General features: G+C 38.0%; 1 protein-coding gene across 3 annotated transcripts in view; it reads left to right on the forward strand.

Moving 5' to 3' along the window:
• The window catches only part of ldlrap1b (low density lipoprotein receptor adaptor protein 1b), a 58,358-nt gene that overhangs the window by 25,297 nt on the left and 13,833 nt on the right, over positions 1-19,228 (forward strand). For all 3 annotated transcript variants that reach the window (XM_007238575.4, XM_007238574.3, XM_007238576.3), the window contains exons 3-7: positions 446-558; positions 6,100-6,214; positions 7,669-7,741; positions 13,049-13,135; positions 17,173-17,300. In XM_007238575.4, the coding sequence (XP_007238637.2) occupies positions 446-558; positions 6,100-6,214; positions 7,669-7,741; positions 13,049-13,135; positions 17,173-17,300 (516 nt within the window). The remainder of the gene's footprint in view (positions 1-445; positions 559-6,099; positions 6,215-7,668; positions 7,742-13,048; positions 13,136-17,172; positions 17,301-19,228) is intronic.

Raw genomic sequence — 19,228 nt, forward strand, 5'->3', positions numbered from 1 at the left:
GTTGGATTAGGCTGGTTGGATTAGAATGGTTGTTAAAAACGGATAGAATAGATGTTTGGATTGTACTAGTTAAAGGATACTGGTTGAAGGTGAATGGTCAGAAAGTTTTTTAAAAGCTCATAGGTCATTATAAATGCGCCGTGTTTTTTTTACATACCAAAAGAACGACATCGTTCATCCACTGGAGCAGAGTGTGGGTTTTGATGGTGTGTATGTATGTCTGTGTGAATTCCTGTGTAAAGCATAGCAGCTCACATAAGAGGAGTATTTGGGTCAGCTGTACCGTTTGCACCAGAGCTTCCATCTAATAGTACCAGAACATTTTCTCTGCCCTTTACACTGAGTCCTGCCCAAGCACAACCTGGTCTCTGAGTAAACTGACATATCTCTCTCTCTCTCTTTTTCTTTCTCTCTTTCTCTCTCTCTCTCTCTCTCTCTCTCTCAGGCCAAAGCCAGTGGGAAGAAACTGCAGAAAGTAACATTAAAAGTCTCTCCAAGAGGGATCATCCTTCACGACAGTGCCTCAAACCAACTCATAGAGAACATCTCCATTTACAGGTCAGTCTCCTAATTCAACAGCTCTTCTTGTAGAATGTAGGAGAAGCTCTACATGCCTGATGTACATTACTAAAAACAGCTGCCATTAAGCCACACCTCAAAAAAAGAAGCTGGTCTCAAATATTCTGTTTATTGCATGTAATTAAATAATTTCAATTTGTACTAGACACATATAAACATATAAACACATACATAATTGAATAAGGCCAAAATCATCCAATTAAATGTGGTAAGAACAGAGATTACTGTGTTTGTCAACAAAGAAAAGGGACTGAAAATGATATATTTATTATAATAAATCAACCAGCAACACCTAGAGAAGCTCATTCATGCTTCCATCTTTAGAGTACTGCTGATTATTGTAATGATCTATTATCTCAGACGTGCCCCAACCACTCTTCCATTACTTACAGTTTCTGCAGAAATGTGCATTTTAATCAACTGCTATCTATTTTTTTATCCTATTGTCTTCAACTGTCTTATGTTTTAATTTAATGATACCTTTTAAAAAGTGTATTTTTCATTGTAGCATTTTAAATTTTTTTTAATACATGTTGATGACAGTTTGAATTGGCTTTTTGTTTGTAATGTGCTATAAAACTCAACTTAGTCTTGTCTTGTTTTGCCATGTATTTATAGAATCTGGGTCTCATTGAGCTATTATAATACCATTTTTGATAGTCTTTCTCTCTAAAAACTACAAAGGGTGTATTTTTTTCCAGGATTTGTAAAAGGTGTGTACTGAGACATCAAAATGACAATTGCCATTATAGCAGGCTTTGTTTTACGCATAGTTTTGCTTGTGGAACAGCATGAAAGAATCCTCTAAAACTAAAAACTCCCCTAACGGGAATAGAAACCACACTGTGTGGCATCTATACGGCCTTGTTTTCTCTCAGGCTGGGACGAAACAGCGGAGCAGAGATTGCTTCCTCTAAGCGTCGCCATCCATCATATAGGGTGTCAAACCTTGAGAAACACAGTCCAATGTTTTTTTCTCTAGAATAACTGACCTGGTCCAGCTTATAAAAAGGGACAGTGGGCAGAAAATATATCCTGGGTGACCAGTAGAGTGATTATAATTGCCATTATGTTTGGTTACAGTATGATTTGTACTGTATTTGTTACCATCTCCACATGTTTAGTGCCTAAACAGCCTTGCCCATTCAGGGTTTATAAGGTCATAAAAAATAAAAAAAACCTAGAAAGTAAAAAAAAAAATTGGAAATTTGGTCTACAAAACTTTGTGTTTCTGTATAAATCTACTTTGAGCTAACAATTATGTCAGCTCAGAGATAGAACACATTGTATTATTAAACATTGTGTGTCAGAATCATTTTAGGTCTACTATAATCAAGTTTGATTATAATTGAGTTGATTTTTGGTTTTATGGCGGAAGATTTTGCCTTCATTTTCATTGAATGAATGGGAACAGTGACAATCCAGGTACAGAATCCATAAGAGAGCATAACTACCCTTATTCTCTGCATGTAGACAGGAAGACCCTTCCACTCCCCCAATTAATTAATAAAATGTGTTTCAAGACAGTGTGAATAACAAGTGCATGTGGATGTAACAGGCTTGGCTATTAGTGCTCTCCTCCAAGTGTGTTTAACTTTCGGTAGCTATCGCATCAGCTGCATTTGGAAAAGATGTGGTGGCCTCTTGGCGTGTCTCTCGAGGGAAAGCATGTACTAACCTTCATGCCCCCCAGTGTTTTAGTATCACTGTGATGAAGTGAGCCGTGATGTGCCGTGGCCTCTGAGGATTGCAGCTTGTCAGTCTGGATTGAAGCAGTCACAGCCTGGAGGTTTCAGAGAGCGTGGGGAGGCTGGCGAGTGCACAAGGACTTCCCATCAATCTCCTTCTGATGTGTTGTCTTTCTGAGACTCACCTGGGTCTAGAGCTATTAATAGAACCACAGACAGACAAGCATAATATTCTCTCTTTCACACACACACACACACACTCATTGGTACTGCCTAAGCAGTAGGCCACTTAAAAAAATTGATGAGTTTCTTTGATTTTACCAAATTGAAAACCTCTGGAATATAATCAAGAGGAAGATGGATGATCACAAGCCATCAAACCAAACTGAACTGCTTGAATTTTTGCACCAGAAGTAAAGCAGCATAAAGTTATCCAAAAGCAGTGTGTAAGACTGGTGGAGGAAAACATGATGCCAAGATTCATGAAAACTGTGATTCAAAACCAGGGTTATTCCACCAAATATTGATTTCTGAACTCTTAAAATTTTATGAATATGAACTTGTTTTCTTTGTATTATTTGAGGTCTGAAAGCTCTGTGCTCAGAGGGAGCAAAATTGGCCCTGCTCCCTCTGGGTGGGTAGATGGCGCTCTCTCCCCACATCACTCCTAGGGTGATGTCTGCAGCACAGGGCGTCTGTGAGCTGATGTATCAGAACCGAGTCGCTGCGCTTTCCTCCAAACGCGCTGTAATGCTGCTCAGCAATGCTGCATCAGCAGCAGCTTGAAAAGAAGCGGTGGCTAACTTCACATGTATCGGAGGAAGCATGTCTTCACCCTCCCGGTGTGTTGGGGCATTACTAGTGATAGGGGGAGTCCTAATGAGTGGGTTGGGTAACTGACTGTGTAAATTGGGGAGAAAATGGGGAAAAATTTGAAATAAAATTATAAAAAACAAAACAAAAAAAACAGAAACCTATAAATAGCAAAATCAGAGAAACTGATTCAGAAACTGAAGTAGTCTCTTTATTTTTTCCAGAGCTGTATATCAAGCCAAAATGAAGCCCATGGACAGATCTTAATGGTTCCCAGTAAAGCTATCCATGCAGGCCCCTCATGAACATGTATGTTATCTGGCTTGTTTGAGACAAAACTTTGCTCTCCAGAATGGCGACCTCCAAGCGGTCAAACACAAGTCCGATATACCTGTGAATAACACACTACTTCTAACCTCATTTCCTTCTTCCCCTCCTTCACTCCTCTATCCTATTATTTCCCTTTGACCTCCTTTAATCCCTATCCAAATATGTTTTACCTTTAACTTATTTTACTTCTGTACTTGACTATTTTAAGTCGCTTTGGACAAAAGCGTCTGCCAAATGTAATGTAATGTAATGAATAACCCCACCCTCATAAAAAATGTGAAATCAATATCTCGTCTCTGATGATCTTGTGTGAGTTGAGCAACCCATCAGCCCACCTTGCTCTTTTGTTCTCACCCCTTTAATGGATGAGCTTTCTGTCATTCATTTTCAAAGTCAAGTTTAGTATTAACAAAGCTGCTGTTAATGAAAGTAAAAATGTATAACTGATGCAAAAGTAGTCTTATTATTTGGCGATTAAAACAAAGACCTATAGGAAAGGCTCAGTTGGCAATTGAAGAATCCTCACATACAAATATATAATGAAAGAAAGTCATTTTTCTACAGGAAGATACGTGAGCAAAAGATGGTTAATTGGTCCATCATTTCACTGAAAGAATACAACCCAACACTGTGGCTCTGAAAGGATGTGGAGCTGACCAACAAGCTCTTATTGAGAAAGTAAAATGATTAAAAAAGCAGAAATCAAGCGTGTGAAGCTGCTGCAGTTCTCAGAACAGTTGACTGACTCTCCCAGAGTCCAAACCTCAACATCATCCTTCTGTTCTGGTCATGTTCACACCACACTAATTTGTAGGGCTGGTTTTTGACAACAACTGTGATATGATATGTATCACGATACAGGAGTTATGATTAAGCAATATAATATTGCATTTGTTTGAATCCAATTTTAAAAAATGTTTTTTTTTTTATTCAGTGTTTTGTCATGTGGCCATGAGTATCGCTATCGCAAAAAATTACCATGAAGTATTGTGATATTATTTTATATACTAGTTTGTACCTATTTGGTCACATCCCCAAATAGCTGAAAATAGTTATATTTAGTGTTATATTTATATAATATAATAGTGTTATATTTCTGTTATATAAGAAAAAAAAAACTAAATCGTAATTGAGAATAATTAATTCATGTGAAGAATATCAAGATTTATTTATTTTTTATCACCCAGCACTAGTCTCGTGCATGTAAGTGTAGCAGTTCTTGCATGTGTTAATAGTAGCATAGTTAGTAGTTAGGCTGGCCATGTGTTCCTCCTGGTGAAAGATCTTGCAATTTGTGAACTCAATGATTAAAAGACTTCCTGTCACAACAAAACAACAAGTTGTGTACTGTCAACGATACAATGGGACCTTTCTCGATGTCTCGGCAGGATAGAGCTGTCTGGGTTAGGAAATGTGCAGCAACAGGAATCTGTAGAAGAAGAAGAAGGATATAGTGGTGCCTCACGGACTCTTAACGGCTCTGGTGACGCCTGGGTGCACAGAGGAGCCAAAACACAGCTGTGCACAATGAAGAGATGAGGTCATCACCGTCTGCTGTCAGCATCCCTTATGCACAGTTGTGTGTGTACGTGTCTGTGGGCGTGGGCGTGCAAGTCATTTTCTCAGTGGGTGTGGAATTGAGAGACTAAGGAGTTATAAAATGAGATTGGAGATTTGGCTTAAAGGCTTAGCAGGCCTAGGCTTTAGAAAGCTGGAGTGATCCATTTTATTTATTTATTTATTTATTTATTTATTTATTTCACGTAACATACCATTGTCTTTGGTGCTGTCTTATTGGTTTAGACAATATAAAATATTATGTCACTAATAGATGTTATAATTAATGTTGCTTATCTTGTAATTAGGGGTGGGCGATATAGCCCTAAAATAATAACACTATATTTACATCCATCCATGTGTTGAGACAGTAAAACTTGGTTTGTTTTCAACATAAATCTTTGAGATTATGTAAATATTTCAACGTATGTTTTAACTAAAGTTATATATATAATATTGTATAAATTTAAGTAATTAGGTAGTATTGTATGCAGAAATTAAGTAAAGGTTACTAAAATAAAGAATTGATTCAGCAAAATAAATTAATTGAAGTTTACTAAAAGAAAGGATTGACTGAAGTTCAGTTCACTTATTTACTCTATGTAACCGTCTTGAAACCGAGTTGAAGTTACTTCAATTTACATGAAATTAAATTTACTTAAAAAAAGCAAATGCAGAAAGTTGCCAAACTTTTTAAAAGTAAACTTAACACATCATTTTTTTCAGTGTACACCACACCAACAGGAATTCTGTTTATATAGATATGGGTTAATCTACAGTTACAGTAGATACAGAAATCACCAGTGTAATCTGAGGCACCCACACTGCTGCATGACAGATTTCAGATTTCCACACAACTTCTTATTTTTCTTCTTTTGATGTTTGATGGGGCAAGATCGTCTGCCTCAACACTGCAAACAAATCAGGCTGTGGTTCATGATGGATCCTGATAAAGAAGACTTATTTTGTTTGGACCAAGAAAGCCAGACCTGACTTTTTCAGTTGTTACCTAAACCAACAGGATAAAACATCAGTTGATAACCGTGAGTGTGTGACAGAAAGGAATGTCTTCTTTTTATGTATTTGGGATATATTGTGATCTTTGTCTTTTCTCTTCTGCCTGTCTCTGCAGGATCTCGTACTGTACGGCTGATAAGATGCACGATAAAGTCTTCGCCTACATCGCTCAGAGCCAAGGCAACGAAACGCTGGAATGCCATGCCTTCCTCTGCACCAAAAAGAAAGTGGTGAGTGTTTGTTGTTGAGTGTGTGTGAGTGTGTGAGTGTGTTTTTACTCTTGTCGGATGTCTTGTGAGGGTGTGTGGTTGTGTGATCTCTGGAGAGATCCTCTTACGGACACTCCCTGTCTTTCCTTCCCTTTGCTAAATTTACTGTCTGCACTCAGAGAAGAATGAGAGGAAGGGTAGTTGATTGGAAGTGAAGATTTACTGCACATACACACTTATTTACTCACTTGTTTAGTAATATATCATCCCCGGTTACAGTTAAATATGATACTTTGCCCTAACATTAAGGCTGCATTGTATTTCAGTACAGGCTGTATATATGCTGTGAATACAATAACATGCATTATTTTTATTATATTGGCTACAGTGGCATTTATTTAAGTGATGCTGTAATTTGATTCTGTAAATCAAATTTTGAGGTTATAAACAAATTTTGAGGTTATAAACAAATATGTTTCTTAAAAGTACACTTATGAAGTAACCACTGGATTGAAGGTCTGTAAATTATATTTTTTGCACTGTAAGGCACACTTAAAATAATTACATTTTCCCAAGAATCAACCATGTGCCTTAAAATCTGGTACACCTTATGTATGAATTTAACCACTCAGGTAATAAGGAGCAGTAAAGTCACTCTACTGAAGTACAGCATTATAAAGGAGATTTAGTGAAGTTTCTCTAGTGCAGAGGCTGAATAAGTATTAGCATTAGCTGCTAATCGCAGCGCTAGCTCTTTCGCTGTTCAGAGGTGAGTATATTGGACTGTAGTCTGGGTTTTATCGTGTTTAAAACAAGCTATAAGGGACCAACCGCTAGCTGATCGCACCCTGGATTACTGAAACACATCAGCACAACTAAACACAATATCAGAAATATGATTTTCTGCTAAACGTTTCACAGACTTAAGCATGATCACAGACTGTGATCATGTGTAGCAAAATAAATAAAAAAATATATACTGTATTTTTACCATATTTTTTTTACCATATTACCCGTCCCTATGATAAATAAATTCTTAGTGCTTATTGTTACACCCATGTCTCTCACATCAGTGTTTCTCATCTGTGTCTGCTACATGATCTCCATCCTGCTGCTGTACAGGCTCTTACACTGCTGTGAAATGAAGCTAATAAAGTGTGAAAATGTATGAACAAATTCTCTCTCTTGTTTTGTCTCTCTCTCTCTCTCTCTCTCTCTCTTTGACTCTCTCTCTCTCTCTCTCTCTCTTTGACTCTCTCTCTCTTTCTCTCTTTCTCTTTGACTCTCTCTCTCTCTCTCTCTCTCTCTCTCTCTTTGTCTCTCTCTCTCTCTCTCTCTCTCTCTCTCTTTGACTCTCTCTCTCTTTCTCTCTTTCTCTTTGACTCTCTCTCTCTCTCTCTCTCTCTCTCTCTTTGACTCTCTCTCTCTCTCTCTCTCTCTTTGTCTCTCTCTCTCTCTCTCTCTCTCTCTCTCAGGCTCAGGCTGTGACTTTAACAGTAGCGCAGGCCTTCAGGGTGGCGTTTGAGTTCTGGCAGGCTGCCAAAGAAGGTACGCTCTGCTTGGTTGGCTTTTCTGCCAGTTGAGTGATCGACATGTACTGCCCTCCCAGTGCTCCCTCTCTCTCTTTCCCTCTCTCTCTTTCCCTCTCTCTTCTACAAAATCATTGTTTTATCTCTGATGCCTTTAAGAATGACTGACACATGTGTGTGTGTGAGTGAGTGAGTGAGTGTGAGGTGAAATGTGCGACTGAGATTTCCTGTGTTCACTGATTATAATGAACTCAATATAAAATAGACTGGGATTGAATCTTGAATCTGCACCTGGTGAGGGAGGGTTGCCAAATCTTGACGGAGACAATCCCCGGGATTCCCACAGCTCAGCAGAACATGTCATTAACTGCATGTGTGAACATTAACACTGCTCTGTGTGTGCACGTGCGCTCTTAGCTTGAGGGTCTGTGGCATGTATATGAAGGAGTTTACACTCTTCAGTGCTTTTCCTTCCATTAGGCCTCCACTGTACCGCTCAGTTTGCTGAGGGACATTCTGTGAGTGCCGTTATCAGCTGGTAATGCACTGTAACCGAAGCACTCTATGTATTACTCCGCCACATAAAGGTAACCTAGCAACGATGCAGCGCTTACAAGCCAAACAGTGCAGCTACAAACAGAGCAGCAATGGAATTATTTTAACTAGAGGATTGTTAATAACCTAACAGATCGTATTTCAATAAACAGTGATAATGGAACTGTGATATAATAACATTAATAATACACTCAAGGTTCGAGCTATAACGTGTTATAACTGTTCTAATATCTCTATATTCGGCCTATTGTAGTGCCAATATTACACGTTATAGCACTTCCTCTCATGTATTATTGCTTAAATCCTCCAAAAATACTAACCCTGATCTACCCAATCCAGTATATACGAATAAATATTAGTGGCCTATAAAAAACTGAATCAAAGATAAAAAGATAAACTCCTTTGATTCAAGCACTGAGCTCAGTTTATATTGGGATCAGACAGATACGTCTGCAATTACTGTCTGGTTTTATATTTCAGTAAAAATAGACAGAGATAGGCTCGGTATGAAGGACAAATGAAGGGGATAAACAGTGTTCTGCTGAAGTTTTGACAGCACAGTTGACACCCAGGTAGACCCCTTTGACAGGTACAGAGACAGGAAGAGGAAATAAAGAGAGGGAGATGATGTGACAATATTGTTATCTTACAGAGCAGATCACAGAGAGAGCGAAAAAGAAAGAGAGAGAGAGAGGAAAGGCAGGATGGATGAAAAGGTTAGAGGGAATGATAAAATGTGTCAGACTGCAGTGACAGCTCACATTGATCCTCTCTCAGTGAGATGATGATGATGATGGAGAGATTGTTTACTCGTCCGTTCACACATCAAGCTGCTTTTCTGCCCTCTTCTTGTTTTTTCAAAGACTCGGACATAAAGCTTTGATTGTGTTTAAAATGAGGTACATTTCCTTTTCATAATTAAATTCCCCTTAAAGTCAAGGCTGTAACTGAGCTTTATTTAAGTCTCTACATCTGTGTCACTTTAAAAAGATGCAAATTAATGTCATTTTAAACTAGAAAAGTGAAGTTTCTGAAGGAAAAAAAGTGGTTCCATACATCTCCCTTCGTTTTTATATTTATACATTTGTCAAAACCTGTAGCTGTTCTGTAAAAAAGATTTATAAAAGTCTGGACCAATAGGAAACAGCAATAGAAATTCTCTATAATTACTTGGAACTCTTTATATTGACTTCCACTTTAATTAAAAACAATGTTGCCTTCTCCTGTCAATACAGGACAAGATGCATATTTCTCGTTGGATAATTACAGTATCTAAAATGGTATGTATTGGTTGAGAAAAGTAAAAGTAGATATGTACCCTATTTTTGGGACTATAAGGCACACCGGATTTTAAGGCACATTATTTTTAAAGTCAAACGAGCGCTGGATGTTAATTTACACAGATTTCTCTCCTGAAAACTGTTCATTTGAGTGAGTAAAGCTCTTCCGTTTATTTACAGTAAGCTTAGATTTCCAGAAATTTCCCTTAAGTTAGCCAGACAGTGCTTAACTGAGGAACTGTTTCGGTAAGCCGAATATTAGCTAGTGGTTCTTCCCACATAGCTTGTTTTTTTGCATGGTAAACAGTAAGGCTACAGTCCGATATACTCTATATACTATACTATTTTACTTTACTGCTCCCTACAGCTCCCTAAAGTACTAGCGATTCGGTTCTGATACATTTGCTCACAGATGCCCTGTGCTGTGGACATCACCCTAGGAGTGATGTTGGAAGAGAGCGCCATCTACCCACCCGGAGGGAGCAGGGCCAGTTTTGCTCCCTCTGAGAGCCAACAAACTCGGACCACTCGGCGCCCCGAAATAAAAGGATTTTAACTGCACTTTATAGTGCGAAAAATACTGAATACACAACAGTGCATAGCTCTGATTTATCAGTTTCCTCTGTTTCAGATAATTTGATTTTTCTCGTTGAGATAATTTTGGTTTTCTCTCACTCGCTCTTCTCTTTCTTCCCCCCTGAGGCTTGGAGCTGTGTGTCTTATCCTATACGTGTGTGTACACGCGTCTGTGTAACTGATAGGAATATCAAAGGCACTGATGCTGCTTTTCAGGGTGAAAGTCTTAAAAGCTCAGAGTCTGCCGGGGCGATACAAAGTCTCTGTGGGTAGCTGTGGGATGATAAAAGAGATGATGGAGCTTGGATCCCTTCTTTTTTATACACACCCTCACACACATACACACATACAGATATATCACCACCAGCATCGCCACCATCAGTGTATTCCTTGGAGTGTTTGTCTGGTGTTTTACACTAGTCTATGGCTTCAGGACTTGAAGAGCTGAGAAGCTGTAGCTCTCAGAAGTTGTTGTGGAGGCCTGGAACCACATGTTCCTTCAGATATTACTGTCCTTACATGCTCATCTTCAAAAAAGATTGCATGGCAAAAATAACTGAACCTAGTAGAAAGTGCAGGATTGTGGTGATATTTGAAAGGAAGATAAAGGTTACCGGGTATACAGTAGTATTAAATGAGTTGTAGAGGTTCCTAATGGTGTCATGCAATGATCCATGCCATGCAGCTTATATTATAACACAGTTCCTGCAGATTTTGCAGTAGGAATAAAGAGTTCATAGAACATGGACTGTTCTGAAGAAGCGTCTTGCCATGGATAATTGTGTCTTTAAGGCAAGTATTGTGTGGATTAGTGCTGGGCAGTATACCAGTTGATACGGAGAGAAATTTAGAACTGGTATGCATTTTTCTCATACCGCCATACCACTAGAGGTGCTGCGGAGCGCTTTGTAGAACAGCGCCGCAACAGAAGCCCACTACCAGCAGCTCAGCTCAGTCTCACTCTGTTCTGCCCGGAGAAATTTGAGAACAGAACTCCTGGAGCTTCTGCTGCTGCTGCTCCTTGCAATATGAGTAACTATAGCCCTTTTAAATATATTAATACTGTAGCTTGAATGATAATATTAATGCAGACTGAACTTAATGTTTTTGTTAACTGTAGAACCAAGGGAATTGTGATACTTGTTGTACTGTAAATATGATATTGAGAAATTTTCACAGCAGTTATCCCAGCATTTCAGACTCAAACATTCCTTAAAAATCACTAAGGATTTTGTGTGATTTTGTGTGGGATAAGAGCAGTTGGGGAAAAGGAGACTCAGGTTAATTATGTGAGCTTGCCTCCTTTTTCCACTTTTTATGTCTGATGTCTGATGCACCAGAGTGTTAGAGTGACTAACTGAAGCTGACAGGTTATGAGTGGAAAGACCTTACAGTTCTTCCATAAGCAGTCCTGATTGGCTTGTTTTGGACCATGTAAGACGTACCCAGATGTTGTGACTTAGTGGAAATTTGTATATTGTTATATTAATATTTAAAATGTTGCATTTATTACTATCAAAATTGAAAAAAAAAATGAAATTGACGGCTGTTCTAAGTGTTATCCCTGTATTAAATCTGCTCTAAAACAATCCTTAATTACTTCCAAGTGATTGTTAATGGTAGCTGGTGGGTCTCTTCTGTAATAAATTACAAATACAGTAGCATTTTTGTTTAAGAAATGTGCTTTTAGGTCTTTTAAGAATAGTGAATTATAGTGTCAATCTCTGATGTATATCTCTCTGTGCCCTTGAGCCATGCTTAGATACTTAGATACTACTGTTTGATGTGCCTTCATTCTGTATAGCTCCAGTGTGTGTGTGTGTGTGTGTGTGTGTGTGCGTGTGTGTGTGTGTGTGTTTTGGAATAATAATACGCCATCATCTGCATTTGTCTTTGAACCCATCCTCACACAGATACACACCCAGAAAACCACAGGTTCCTCTCACAACAGCACATCTGAGTGTGTGTGCTGCTCAGTTCTCAGAGCAGTGGTTGTTGGGTAGTAATCTGGGGTTGGGTATTCAGAGACTGTATCTAGTTAGGGGTACAGGGAAAAATTAAGGCACAATCCAGCACCCTTTTGGTTTTGGTGTACTTGATGTACAGCTCTGGAAAAAAGAGACCACTTAAAACGATAAGTTTCTTTGATTTTACCTAATTGAAAACCTCTGGAATATAATCAAGAGGAAGATCATCAAACCACCAAACTGAACTGCTTGAACTTTTGCACCAGGAGTGGCAGCATAAAGTTATCCAAAAGCAGTGTGTAAGACTGGTGGAGGAGAACATGATGACAAGATGCATTAAAAAATCTGTGACTGAAAACCAGGGTTATTCCACCAAATATTAATTTCTGAACTCTTAAAACTTTATAAATATGAACTGGTTTTCTTTGCATAATTCAAGGTCTGAAAGCTCTGCATCTTTTTTTTTTTGTAATTTTAGCCATTTCTCATTTTCTGCAAAAAAATGCTCTGAATGACTATATTTTTATGTGGAATTTGGGAGAAATGTTGTCTGTAGTTTATAGAATAAAACAACAATGTTCATTTTACAAAACTGAGGTGATGTCTTTTTTTTTTGTTTAGAGCTGTATTTGAGTGAGATTGTGTGCAAAAGTTCCAGCTTAGCCCAAAACACTGTCAGTTTTAAAAATATATTTCTAACTACATAAATGTCTATTGTATGTTTCTGATGGTTCTGTGGAAGAAACACAACGGAATAAAAAACTATGAAAAGCAGAATCCATTATATTTAGTAAATACATTTACTTTATGTACTAGACAGTATGTGTGCATTTGCACATCTGTCAGAGCAATGGGTGCTACTACTTTAAGTAGGCAAATGCATTCATTAGGACATACATTTTGTGTATATGTATATATAAATATACCCCTTTTCTTCTCTTCCCTCAGAGAAAGACAAGCGAGTGAAGTCAGGATCAGACGGAGAGGTAGCCAACGACCCTCACACAGAGAATTCAGACAGTTTAAAAGAAGGAGGTGAGTCTTTTTCTCTCTCTGTCTCTCTCTCTCTCTCTCTCTCTCTCTCTCTCTCACTCTATCTCTTTTTCTCTGAAGGGCTTACTCTTCTTTCAGCTCTCCTCTTTCATTGGTCTTTTTAAGTTCTTTGTTGTTCTGGCTGTGTGCCTGCATTCTCCCTGTTATAATGTGTTTAAAGACAGTGATTGCGATTGTGTAACAAAGACTGTTCTGTAACCTTTACGTACCTGTGGGCATCTGTGTGTGTGTGTGTGTGTGTGTTTGTGTGTGTACATACCGTGACCATGCATATGTTACAGGGCCAGCTCACAGATTCTCAGATCTGTTCTGGATTTTCTCAAACTCAGTTTAGATCAGGATTTAAATGAGATTTCGTACACAAACAACCGCTTCCAACTACTGTTCAGAAAATCACACACGGCCTCTCAAAGCCCTATTCCCGAGTCTGTCACTGTGGAGTGTTAGACAGTGCAGGGTTTATCTTTCAGCGATGCTCAGATCTGGACTCAGCATCTGTGGTTGACATTCTGCTCTGAAAATGGCAGCAGCTTCATCTTCAGCAGGTTAATATTTTCTCAGTAAGACCTTCTTGGTCAGCTCCACATCCTTTCACACCCACAGCGTTGAATAGTTTTCTCACAGTGGAAGCCCAGTCTCAGCAGACTCCGAAGAGCATGAGTGTGAAAATTCTAGGTCACGCTGCCTTGCCATCAGCAGCCGGAGTCAGAGAGAGCACAGATGGCCATGCTCTTGTTGGGTGGACCACTCCCATTGTGATACTGTTGATGCATCTGTTAGCTTGAGTATCAGAGCTGGGGATTTGGCGCGTTCCTCTGAGCTTGTTGGATGGCTGGAGATGCTTCATTGGCGGAGGCCTCAGCCCCCTAATGTTGTAAGCATTGCAAGTAGGCCTGTCACAAAAACATCTTTTTTGCGAACGATATATATTGTCACAGAAATTGTTGCAATAAACAATACTGTTGGAATTTGATAACATAATACCATAACAAAGAAATTACACTCTTTTAAAGACAATAAACTTTCCATTCCTGTTTGCATACCCAAAATTGGAACCTGAAAACTTGCCAGCTGGAAGCAAAGTTAGTTAGTATAATATATACGCCATGATATGCAGCCCCTGTCTGTCCCAGCTGGCCCGCGTTGGACCGGCATAAAGCCTGTTCCAGCCTTTATTCGAGAGATACATGCAAGTGCATTTTGTAAGTGTGAACACAATGGACGATATTGCAATTATTAAATTTATTGAATTCATGCCCATTTATTGCACAATAAGTCAATAATGTAATTATTTTGACAGGCCTAATTTTAAGTAAGGGGGAGTCCGAGTGAGTGTATGTGTTTGTGTGTTTATTGTGTTAGATTAATTAAAATAAATTAAATTAAATTAAAACAAACAAAAATAATAATTGATATTCTTCTTTAAAAACTGCTTAAAAATAGTATATGATGATATATTAAATGATAATACCTGTATAGTGATATATATCATCTCTCCAGGTTCATACCAGTACATAGCCCTACACCTCAGTGTCTACTTCTAAAGCTCACAGAGGTAACATTGTGAGGCTGGACACACTTTGGCCCTGGTTGGGTGGCTTACTTCTACATGTAACTCAATCCAGAACAGCCAGAGACTGTCTTCCTCAGTGTCATATGAGAGGGATGACTCTGCAGTCCTGCATGAATGAGGCATAGCCACCAGAAAGGTCATGAACATGAGCCGCCGCTCTCTTTGTTAGTCAGTGTTCCAGGAGCTGCTGGTAATTGCTCTGCCTGTGAAAGAGGAGCTGCTGAATCTAATTCACAGATTGACAGATGTTAATGGAGGAGAGGAACTGAGTGCAAGGTGAACCAACAAAGCAAGTAAATGTGATGATTGTTTACTTTCACTGGAGTCTAAAGCAAGACCATATCCTCCTATTGATTATTGATTATTTGTTGTATCTTGTATAACCTAATTTCATATTATTTACTAGGAATTTGGGCAAAAGACAGAACTTATGCATGTGAAGAGTGATAAAGTACCAGTTACAGATACTGTACATGATCAAATGTAACATTATGGGCCCTATTGTATGCACTGTGTAATGGGATGCTCATTGCTATCTTTAAACCCTTGCATATTGTTATACTAGTGCTGGGTGGTATTAAAACCAGGGAAATTAAAACGATATGCGATTTTCACATACCACCATACCACTAGAGGCACTGCGGATCACTGTGTGAGACAGAACCGCTAACACTAGCCAATTAGCATAACAAGCTAACACACTGTAGTGACTGGAGTGAGAGAAATGGAATTGCCCAATCAATCCACAGCTCGGAGAAAATTTCCTCTTCTCCCCTAGACAGAATCAGTTCTGAGTGCAGAATCATTTATTCATCACAAGTGATAAAACTTCCTAAAACTCTGGATACAATGAGGTAACTATAGCCCTGTTTAAAACATTTATATTGTAGCTTGAAGGCTAATATTAATGTTTAGTAATTGTATTTTTTAACTGGAGAAAGAAGGTAATTGTGGCTGATTTTAATATTTCAATGCCCGAGAAATATTTCTTTAAAAAACTTAAAGATTGAATATTTTAGGTCCATTTATAGTGTTTATGGAACTGTTTAAATTATTTTGTTTTTAAAAGGAAGCCGAGTTAAAGTCGTTGGCTGTTTTTCTGCTAATGAAGTCTGATTTTTTCATATATTGTGTCATTTTGAGGGACAAAGTAAACCCAAAAGTAATCAAAGCCTTAATTTAAAGCCTTAGTGTTTTATATTATATATACTCCTAACAGTAGGTTAAGTCAAAAACCTATATAAAAGCCCAATCGTTATATAAAAATACCATGATATATCATTAAATATATGTGAGGTGTGTTCAGGTACTTTTCTATTGTATTGCTATCTTGGCATGAAAAAACACAGGTGCGTCACTGACTGAAAAAAGCCTTAAAAACAGTCAACAGTCAGATGTTTATTGCTATCTTGGCAATGTATGTGCAGTACATGCTATTCCAGCATTCAAATATGTCATTTTAGTATGATTTGCTTGCGAACTGAGAATGTAATTATAGTCCAGTACAGTTATACGATCTTGTGATAGTATTAAAATACTTTTTAGTGCTCTCAGAGCATGACTCTGAATCTGTGACTGAGAAGTGCCTCTCATCTGACTACTGCCTAATGCCTCATCACTCATTCACACTTACACTGAATATTTCAGCACCTGCTTACTAAGCTAAACATTAGTGAAAGATTAGAAAAGCTCACGCACTGGTAGAAAGTCTGGAAAGGAAAGCATGTTCCTGATGTGAGTAGTTCTTCCCTTTTTGTTTCACATTGCATTATAGGATAATAGTGTCCTTCATAACCACACTCAAAAAACATCCAGGTCTGAGTATGTATATCGGATGTTTGAATATACTCATCTTTGACACTGTTGCCTATATTAAATACTACAATTTAATTAAAAAAGTGGGTAATATTAGTAATTATAGCACACTAAGGATGCTACAAGCATGCAGCTCTGGAAAAAAAAATAAGAGACCACTTCAGTTTCTGAATCAGTTTCTCTGATTTAGCTATTTATAGGTATATGTTTTATTCTATGAACTACAGACAACATTTCTCTCAACATTTCGAGCATTTATTTGCAGAAAATGAGAAATGACTGAAATAACAAAAAAGATGCAGAGCTTTCAGACCTCAAATAATACAAAGAAAACAAGTTCATATTCATAAAATTTTAAGAGTTCAGAAATCAACATTAGGAGGAATAACCCTGGTTTTTAATCACAGTTTTCATGCATGTTGGTATCATGTTCTCCTCCACCAGTCTTACACACTGCTTTTGGATAATTATGCCACTCCTGGTGCAAAAACAAGAGGTTTTCGATTTCGATCCAAGAAACTCATCATGTTTAAGTGGAGATTTTAAGTAATAACTGGCATTAATAAACAGCACTGTGTAGATAAAGAAGATTATTTATTAATGGTTTTCTGTGTGTGTTTGTTGTGTGTAGAGGTGGCTACAGGAAATCTGTTGAACTTGGAGGAAGGGGGTATCATGGCGATGGTACACTCAGGACGGGAAGACCCCCGCACACACACAGCACAGAGCATCGGCACAGAAAACAACAACACTGTATGGGTAAGAACACACACTTATTTAGAGAACTGAGACTTAGTTAGGTGAATAAATACTGCAAGACTCTATTAAATGGGTTGTTATTCTTTTATTGTCCTGTTGGATATATGTATGATACTATACTATGATAATATCATGCTTCCTCGGATGCATCTGAAGTCAGACTTCACCTCTTGCACAGCTGCTGCCAGTGCAGTATTACCAAATTGCTCGGAGGAAAGTGACAGATCCCCAGCTCTGATGCATCAGCCAACAGATGCCTGTGCTGGTCAGCATCACAATGGGATTGATGTGGGGAGAGAGCACCATCTTCCATACCCACCCAGAGAGAGCATGGCCAATCTTACGATTCTTATAGGCTCCCATAGCATCACTAAAAATGGATGGCTGTAACGATTTGAATGACATTTAACAGGGCGAATGTGAGTACCTAACAATGAGGCAATGGAGAATTAGAATGCATAAAGTTATCAGTATACAATAGCAGTGGAGGACCAACATCTAGGCAGGAGATCATAATGTTCTGGATCATTGCTGTATGCTGTCTGCCATTCTATCTACTGCAGTTAGTTAATAAAACAGAGGAGCTTTGTTTTCATATTCAAAGGAATGAATAATCATTCAAAACATCAAAGGTAAACGCGTCGGAGAACAGATGGCAATGTAAACCTGCTAAAATTTTAAAGTCTGCATTTTGAATCTGACTCATCTTCAGTTTACTTCTTTTACAAGTGAAAGAAAAAAAAACAATCAGATAAATCTAAATATTATAGAGACCTGCGGCAATTGTAGCTCGTTTTCAGATCTAAAAAAACACATTTAATGCATTAAAACACATCTGATGCATAAATATTTTAAATAATTGCACATTAGACTTCGTACTTAAACAACTACGGTATGTTTGCAAAAGAAACACACACACACACACACACAGACACATTAACACACACAGGGCAGATTCTTGCTTGAGAAGCTGAAAGGCAGACATTAATCAGCACATGCAAATTGCTCATTTATGAACATGTAATTAGGGGTGTTCCTGTGGGAGTGATGAGTGGGCATGTGGGTACCAAAACAGTGGGTGGGAATCGATTAATCATGCAAACAGATTATTTTGCACATCATCTGTAGTTTTCTGTGGTGTCATAAGGGATGCAGGAAATTATATTGAGGATTTTTTTTTTTTTTCAATTTCATATTTATTGCAATATTGAAAATACAGATTTTTTATCAGCTTTCACCAAAGCCAATGATTCAACGTGCCATTATATTAGTAATTCCCTCAGTTTATTTTAAAATGGAATAAAATAAATTATATTGGGCAGATACCCTGATATGCCAAAAGTCATGGGATAGCGTGATAAGTGATGTGAATTACTAAGAATGCTACTGTTTAATCAGTATATGGTAGATATGCCTTAGGAAATGAGATCAGTGGGAATTAACTTGCCATATATGATATTACACATTCTACAATCTGACTGTTACACATTGTGCAGGCGCATATCGCGATAGTGATGCTGAAATGATATATTGAGCAGCCTGAGGTGCCAGGACAGCCATTATTACTTCTGCTTATTTGAAAAACAGGATAGAAAAGAAGTCAAAGGAAATCTGCTTTATTTCAAGCTTATTTTTGTGTGTATTGAATAAACTGACTGAGTTATTGCACCAACCTAAACTGTCTAAATCATCTCTTGTTAAGAGATAATGAGCTCACACGGTTGGTTTATGTTTTCAGGCTAATTAATGATCCAGCCTGCTGCAGCACATCTCATTTACCAGTGAATTATAACCATCTCTCGAATATCATAAATGATTTGTGTAGTTCCAGACTCATCTTATGGGTAATTTTACCACATACCACACATGTAATCATTTAAATATTTGTGACATCTGAACCATAATTGCATACTGAGATTTGCAGCATC

This window comes from Astyanax mexicanus, chromosome 7, assembly GCF_023375975.1.
Source record: "Astyanax mexicanus isolate ESR-SI-001 chromosome 7, AstMex3_surface, whole genome shotgun sequence".
NCBI classification, from domain to species: Eukaryota; Metazoa; Chordata; class Actinopteri; order Characiformes; family Acestrorhamphidae; genus Astyanax; species Astyanax mexicanus.